Below are 7946 nucleotides of genomic sequence, written 5' to 3' on the forward strand. Positions count from 1 at the left end.
CGACATTCAGATCCGTATTAACTTTACAAATATCTATGTCTCCATCTTGAATATATTCACGAATGGAGTTGAAGCGACACTTGATATGCCTGGTCTTCTTGTGAAACCTGGGCTCCTTGGCAAGGGCAATAGCTCCAGTGTTGTCACAGAAGAGTGTCATTGGGCCCGACGCATTGGGAATAACTCCTAGGTCGGTGATGAACTCCTTCATCCAGACTGCTTCCTGTGCTGCCTCCAAGGCTGTTATGTACTCCGCTTCTCATGTAGATCCCGCCACGACGCTTTGCTTGTAACTGCACCAGCTGACTGCCCCACCATTCAAAATGTACACGTATCCGGTTTGTGACTTGGAGTCATCCAGATCTGTGTCGAAGCTAGCATCGACGTAACCCTTTACGACGAGCTCTTCGTCACCTCCATAAACGAGAAACATATCCTTAGTCCTTTTTAGGCACTTCAGGATATTCTTGACCGTTGTCCAGTGTTCCATGCCGGGATTACTTTGGTACCTTCCTACCAAACTTATGGCAAGGTTCACATCAGGTCTGGTACACAGCATGGCATACATAATAGACTCTATGGCTGAGGCATAGGGGATGACACTCATCTTTTCTCTATCTTCTGCCGAGGTCGGGCATTGAGCCGTGCTCAATCTCACACCTTGCAATACAGGCAAGAACCCCTTCTTGGACTGATCCATATTGAACTTCTTCAATATCTTGTCAAGGTATGTGCTTTGCGAAAGACCAATGAGGCGTCTCGATCTATCTCTATAGATCTTGATGCCTAATATGTAAGCAGCTTCTCCAAGGTCCTTCATTGAAAAACACTTATTCAAGTAGGCCTTTATGCTTTCCAAAAATTCTATATCATTTCCTGATGTCTACTACACAACCTTCTTCTTGTAGATGTTGTTGGGCCTCCAAGTGCAAAGGTTTGTAGGACAGTAGCAAATTTCCCTCAAGTGGATGACCTAAGGTTTATCAATCTGTGGGAGGCGTAGGATGAAGATGGTCTCTCTCAAACAACCCTGCAACCAAATAACAAAGAGTCTCTTGTGTCCTCAACACACCCAATACAATGGTAAATTGTATAGGTGCACTAGTTCGGCGAAGAGATGATGATACAAGTGCAATATGGATGGTAACTATAGGTTTTTTTAATCTGAAAATATAAGAACAGCAAGGTAACTAATGATAAAAGTGAGCGTAAACGGTATTGCAATGCTAGGAAACAAGTCCTAGGGTTCATACTTTCACTAGTGCAAGTTCTCTCAACAATAATAACATAATTGGATCATATAACTATCCCTCAACATGCAACACAGAGTCACTCCAAAGTTACTAATAGCGGAGAACAAACGAAGAGATTATGGTAGGGTACGAAACCACCTCAAAGTTATCCTTTCTGATCGATCTATTCAAGAGTCCATAGTAAAATAACATGAAGCTATTATTTCCGTTCGATCTATCATAGAGTTCGTACTAGAATAACACCTTAAGACACAAATCAACCAAAACCCTAATGTCACCTAGATACTCCAATGTCAACTCAAGTATCTGTGGGTATGATTATACGATATGCATCACACAGTCTCATATTCATCTATTCAACCAACACAAAGTACTTCAAAGAGTGCCCCAAAGTTTCTACCGGAGAGACAAGACGAAAACGTGTGCCAACCCCTATGCAAAAGTTCACAATGTTACGGAACCCGCAAGTTGATCACCAAAACATACATCAGGTAGATCACGTGATATCCCATTGTCACCACAGATAAGCACATGCAAGACATACATCAAGTGTTCTCAAATCCTTAAAGACTCAATCCGATAAGATAACTTCAAAGGGAAAACTCAATCCATTACAAGAGAGTAGAGGGGGAGAAGCATCATAAGATCCAACTATAATAGCAAAGCTCGCGATACATCAAGATCGTGCCAAATCAAGAACACGAGAGAGAGAGAGAGAGAGAGAGAGAGAGAGATCAAACTCATAGCTACTGGTACATACCCTCAGCCCCGAGGGTGAACTACTCCCTCCTCGTCATGGAGAGTGCCGGGATGATGAAGCTGGCCACCGGTGAGGGATCCCCCCCTCCCATTGGGTGCCGGAACAAAGTCCAGATTGGTTTTTGGTGGCTACAGAGGCTTGCGGCGGCGGAACTCCCGATCTATTCTGTTCCCCGATGTTTTTAGGGTATATGGACCTATATAGGCGTAAGAAGTCGGACAGGCGAGCCACGAGGGTGGGGGGCGCACCCTGGGCGTAGGGCGCGCCTCCCTGCCTCGTGGCTTCCTCGAAGCTTCCCTGACGTCTACTCCAAGTCTCCTGGATTGCTTCCGTTCCAAAAATAACTCTCCCGAAGGTTTCATTCCGTTTGGACTCCGTTTGATATCCCTTTTCTTCGAAACACTGAAATAGGCAAGAAAACAGCAATTTGGGCTGGGACTCCGGTTAATAGGTTAGTCCCAAAAATAATATAAAAGTGTTTAGTAAAGCCCATAAACATCCAAAATAGATAATATAATAGCATGAATACTTCATAAATTATAGATACGTTGGAGACGTATCATTTCCCATCAATAGTATGTCATCCACATATAATATGAGAAATGCTACAGAGCTCCCACTCACTTTCTTGTAAATGCAGGCTTCTCCAGAAATCTGTGTAAACCCAAACGCTTTTGATCATCTCATCAAAGCAAATGTTCCAACTCCGAGATGCTTGCACCAGCCCATAGATTGAGCGCTGGAGCTTGCATACCTTGTCAGCATTCTTAGGATTGACAAAACCTTCTGGCTGCATCATATACAATACTTCCTTAAGGAAACCATTAAGGAATGTCGTCTTGACGTCCATTTGCCATATCTCATAATCATAGAATGCGGCAATTGCTAACATGATTCGGACGGACTTTAGCTTCGCTACGGGTGAGAAGGTCTCATGGTAGTCAACCCCTTGAACTTGTCGATAACCCTTAGCGATAAGCCGAGCCTTATAGATGGTCACATTACCATCTGCGTCAGTCTTCTTCTTAAATATCCATTTATTCTCTATGGCTTGCCGATCATCGGGCAAGTCTGTCAAAGTCCATACTTCATTTTCATACATGGATCCTATCTCGGATTTCATGGCTTCAAGCCATTTGTTGGAATTCGGGCCCGCCATCGCTTCTTCATAGTTCGAAGGTTCACCATTGTCTAACAACATGATTTCCAGGACAGGGTTGCCGTACCACTCTGGTGCGGAACGTGTCCTTGTGGACCTACGAAGTTCAGTAGCAACTTGATCCGAAGTTTCATGATCATCATCATTAACTTCCTCTCTAGTCGGTGCAGGCACCACAGAAACATTTTCCTGAGCTGCGCTGCTTTCCGGTTCAAGAGGCAGTACCTCATCAAGTTCTACTTTCCTCCCACTTACTTCTTTCGAGAGAAACTCTTTCTCTAGAAAGGATCCATTCTTGGCAACAAAGATCTTACCTTCGGATCTGAGGTAGAAGGTATACCCGATAGTTTCCTTAGGGTATCCTATGAAGACGCATTTTTCCGACTTGGGTTCAAGCTTTTCAGGTTGAAGTTTCTTGACATAAGCATCGCATCCCCAAACTTTCAGAAACGACAACTTAGGTTTCTTCCCAAACCATAATTCATATGGTGTCATCTCAACGGATTTCGACGGAGCCCTATTTAAAGTGAATGCGGCAGTCTCTAAAGCATAACCCCTAAATGATAGCGGTAGATCGGTAAGAGACATCATAGATCGCACCATATCCAATAGAGTGCGATTACAACGTTCGGACACACCATTTCACTGAGGTGTTTCAGGCGTCGTGAGTTGTGAAACAATTCCACATTTCCTTAAGTGCATGCCAAATTCGTGACTCAAATATTCCCCTCCACGATCTGATCGTAAGAACTTTATTTTCCTGTCATGTTGATTCTCAACCTCACTCTGAAATTCCTTGAACTTTTCAAAGGTCTCAAACTTGTGTTTCATTAAGTAGACATACCCATATATACTTAAGTCATCAGTGATGGTGAGAACATAACGATAACCACCGCGAGCCTCAACGCTCATTGGACCGCACACATCAGTATGTATGATCCCTACTCCTAATATCTCAGTTGGTAGTCTCCGTTCCGGGTTTATTTTCGTCCCATCACTTTCGTTCGGGTTTTTTTCGTCAGTTTTTTTCGTCCCCTTCTCACACCCCGAACTGCTCGACCCGCTAAAAAAATCCCCTCGTTCGATCCCCAACCTCCCCCCAGTCCCGTCGCCGCTGCTGCCTATCCCGCCTCCTACCGGTGCGCCACCACTCCCGCCTCCTTCCGGCGCGCCGTCATCCCTGCCTCCTACCGGCGCGCCGCCAGACCCTCCTTCTTCCCTGGAGTGCCGCCACCCCGCTACCCCCGCCATCTCCCACCATGGGGTAACCCTAGATGGCCGCCGGCCCGCCGTCGCCGACGTCGCCTCCTTCTCCCTTGGCCCTCAGCCACCCAACGGCAGCTGCATCACGCCGATTAGGTCTTACCCCAGGACAGCCACGGGTGTCGTCATCTCCAGAAGCCTGCCCCCAAATCGTTGCCACCTGCGCCTCCGATTCAGCCAACGTCGGTCATCTCCCTCTTCGTCCTCCACGGGTGTTGCTCTGCCTCGGTCTATAATTAACGTCCATGCCCCAACGCCTTCTCACTGTTCCTCCCCTGAGCGCACCCCGCGGCTAACCCTAGGGACCGAGTCGGGCTTGCCGGCACGGCCGCGTCGTGTGCTGTTGGCACCCCACTCCACCTGCTATGTTGCGCCCCGGTCTCCAACAGCCATTCCGAGGAACCCATCTCGCCGCCACCATCGTCTGCTATCCTCCAATAAGTGTGTTGCGGTACGCCGATGTCCTCCCATCGGCAAGCTCCGCCCCTGCTGGCATCGTCCACTCACACCATGTCCTCCTCTTTGCCAAGCAGCGTTAAGGTATGCACAAAACCCCACCTCTCTCTCCATGCCCTCTGTTTCTTTTTGATCTGATGTGTACTGAGGTCCAGTTTTCACCATGTTGATCTGATGCTGAGACGTGCTAGCTACAACAGAAGCAGCTACTTTGGTTTTGCAGTTCCAAAACTACACAAAAGTTGGAGAGAACGTGTACCATTACCATCTGTGGTCGGGGAATAGAACATGAATCAGACAATTCGTTCTTTGTACAATCAGAGTTTAGAGGACAGTATGCTGCATCACAGTTTTGGTTCTTTTGTTGTTTCTTGTATAAATGATCACCTACATTGTAGGGGCTTCTCCCTATACTGAGCTTTAGAATGTGTCGCAATTAAAAGTGAAGGAATTTTTCAGTCGAATAAAATTTAGTATTTTCATATTGATCTTTATGTACAGTGTGATGGGTGTGGACAAAAACATGTGGTGTTACCTTACAGTATGTACTTTATCTTCCTTTATGCCGCATACATAATGGAATTAGAAAGTATACTTTTAGTATATTAAAACTAGCCTGTCCCTTCCTTTTAGTGTACTGAATTAGTTCTTATAATCTAATCAAGTGTACACTTCTCTATTGTCTGTACTATAGTGGTGATTATCAGAAGTCCAAGACCACACTGTAGGCAGGAAAAAGGAATGTTCTTGGTAAGCTATAGTATTCCATTCTTAATTTACTCACTTCAATGCATAGTTTTGTTAGTTCTTCCATTAGTTTCTATTGAAGTATGCTCAATGGGATAGGGTTTAGAAAGTTATATGCATAATGGGAGATTACTTGATTTGCTAATCCTTATCTGGTTAGCGATTCCTCACAAACTCAAGCGATAATATGCACATGTTTCTTCGTGCCGTACTTTGATCTATGCGTGCTGATTGAGAGATTCTTGGTCTTCAGTTTTTATGTACAACTCAAGTGACCAAATTGTATTAGATTCTTTTCCCTCACAAACTGCGGTCTTGATGCCTTCCTGTTGAAAAAAAAAAGAAATGGGGGCATGGGGCACATTATGCAGTCAGAACCTAGCTGTTACTATACGACCATGAACATAATTCTGGGAGGTAGCACGTGGTCGTTCTTAGTAATAGTATGTTGGAATTGTAGGATATGGCTCTCATTTTGTTTGGTGTTGGAATAGTAGGTTGCTCGCGGGTGACTTCTCAGGTGTCACGGCGCTTGCATTGTAGATTAGTAGAGGGAATATTGAGACGACGAGGAGAGCGACTTAACTGCAGTCCGCACAACACCATGAACCAGGTAGTACTAACTTGCCACTGCCACATTTGCTCATTCATTTCTTTCTTATGCATACAATTTCCATTTTAAATATTTTATTTAGTTTTTTCTCTACTTATGTTGCATCTTATGTAATGCATATGAAAGTTTAATACATTAACAAGTGTGAACTATGGTTCTCTGTAGAATGTGAACTTCTGGAGTCCTCTCATAATTATCAACATTTTCATATGTTGTAACCTCTTATGGGTTGATATTTTGCAAACACCATAGAACTTGATAGGATAAAGATTTATCACTCGAGTTCAATCTTCGTGAAATACTCCCTCTGTCTGAAAATATTACGTCTTATATTTTGAGACAGTGGGAGTATATGATATGTGAGAATGAGAAAAGAGTCGAACTGACACTACATGTCCTTGAGAAAATTGAGAACCTCTACTTGCCAATTGCTAAATAAATATCTAAAACACTTCCTTCATCATTCGGTACATGTTCCCTATAGTAGATTGGATGGAGAAAACATTGCTTTGGCTTTTGTTAGCGATATGAAACTTCAATGCATTATCACTTTTCAGAGGTGAAGCAACTTTCGGTATTTTGTGACAGCACAATCTGTTCTTCTATTTCGTAATCTTGGTTGTTCACTTGCTTTTATTCACAGGGTAAAGAGGTCAATCTTCCAATACACAAATTTTGTGGTATGTATCAATGTCTAAAGGTTAAAAAAGAACCAGGTTATACCATATGGTTTAGGTTGCTCACCTTGGTTGCTGACCAGGTGTTCACAAATCTTAGTGAGAGAGGACATTGACGGTGCGAGAATGGAACATAACGAGTTTGTGTGTGTGTGTGCATTACCGAAACGTTGCACGACATGTTAGTCTACATCTAACTTCCTTTCAGTTTTCTATTGGAAATAATTCTTTAGAAATTTTCACTTGGACACTTATCCTCTCTTTGTTTATCGTTTCATAGGACTAAGAAAAAGTTCATCTGTGTGTAACTACCAGGTTCTTGAAGTCCGCCCTCTCATTGATTGGAACAGGGTGAAAGTTGTGGAATTTTTGCTGTGACCGCCTGGACTAAGATGACAGGGCTGACAAAGATGAAGGCAAGGTAAGCCGTGCCTCTAGTATTCTTGCTTAACATGTGAAATCCATAAAACAATTCTTTCGAGTTGTGACCTGCATTGTGGTGTCTCCGTTCATCAATTTCTGAGCACCAGCTCCAGTGAAATTAGGTGTTCATCCAGCCATACTCCTAGGTGTCTTTCTTTGGCCTGCTTCTTATTGTGTATTTAGTGGTTATGCACAAGCCTCATCATCTGATATTTCTGCAGTAATTACTAAAAAACAATTTGAGGACAAAGCTTTGATTGTTGTTGTAGTTGAAGATTCAGAGTTGCAAGGCGGGCACAGTTAACAGGGATAAGAAACTGTAGAAGATTTATCAAATCAGACATGGGCTTGGTTATGCAATGATTCATTGGGATCTGAGTTAATCAGACCATACACCCAAACTTAAATTTTACTTGCTTTTAAATGTTTAGGAGGCAGATGATGTTTGATATGCTAGACTGAAGTATGCACCTTTTAAGAGTATATCACAGATACTCCAGTCACCAATAAAAATGGAAGTGCTGAAAATTAGTTTGTAAGGAAACAAACTAAATAGTGAGTCCCAGCAAACCTACTGCCTAGATTACACGAGCTC

The 7946-nt window shown here is 43.5% G+C and overlaps 1 protein-coding gene across 1 annotated transcript in view; it reads left to right on the plus strand.

The window, feature by feature from the left end:
• LOC123055720 (vegetative cell wall protein gp1) overlaps positions 1-6113 on the plus strand; it is a 140643-nt gene extending 134530 nt beyond the window's left edge. The window contains exons 2-3 of the mRNA XM_044479616.1: positions 4195-4975; positions 5586-6113. Of these exons, the coding sequence (XP_044335551.1) occupies positions 4195-4975; positions 5586-5619 (815 nt within the window). The 3' untranslated portion in view covers positions 5620-6113. The remainder of the gene's footprint in view (positions 1-4194; positions 4976-5585) is intronic.
• Positions 6114-7946: the final 1833 nt, after the last annotated feature.

This window comes from Triticum aestivum, chromosome 2D (genome assembly GCF_018294505.1).
Source record: "Triticum aestivum cultivar Chinese Spring chromosome 2D, IWGSC CS RefSeq v2.1, whole genome shotgun sequence".
Classification (NCBI taxonomy): domain Eukaryota; kingdom Viridiplantae; phylum Streptophyta; class Magnoliopsida; order Poales; family Poaceae; genus Triticum; species Triticum aestivum.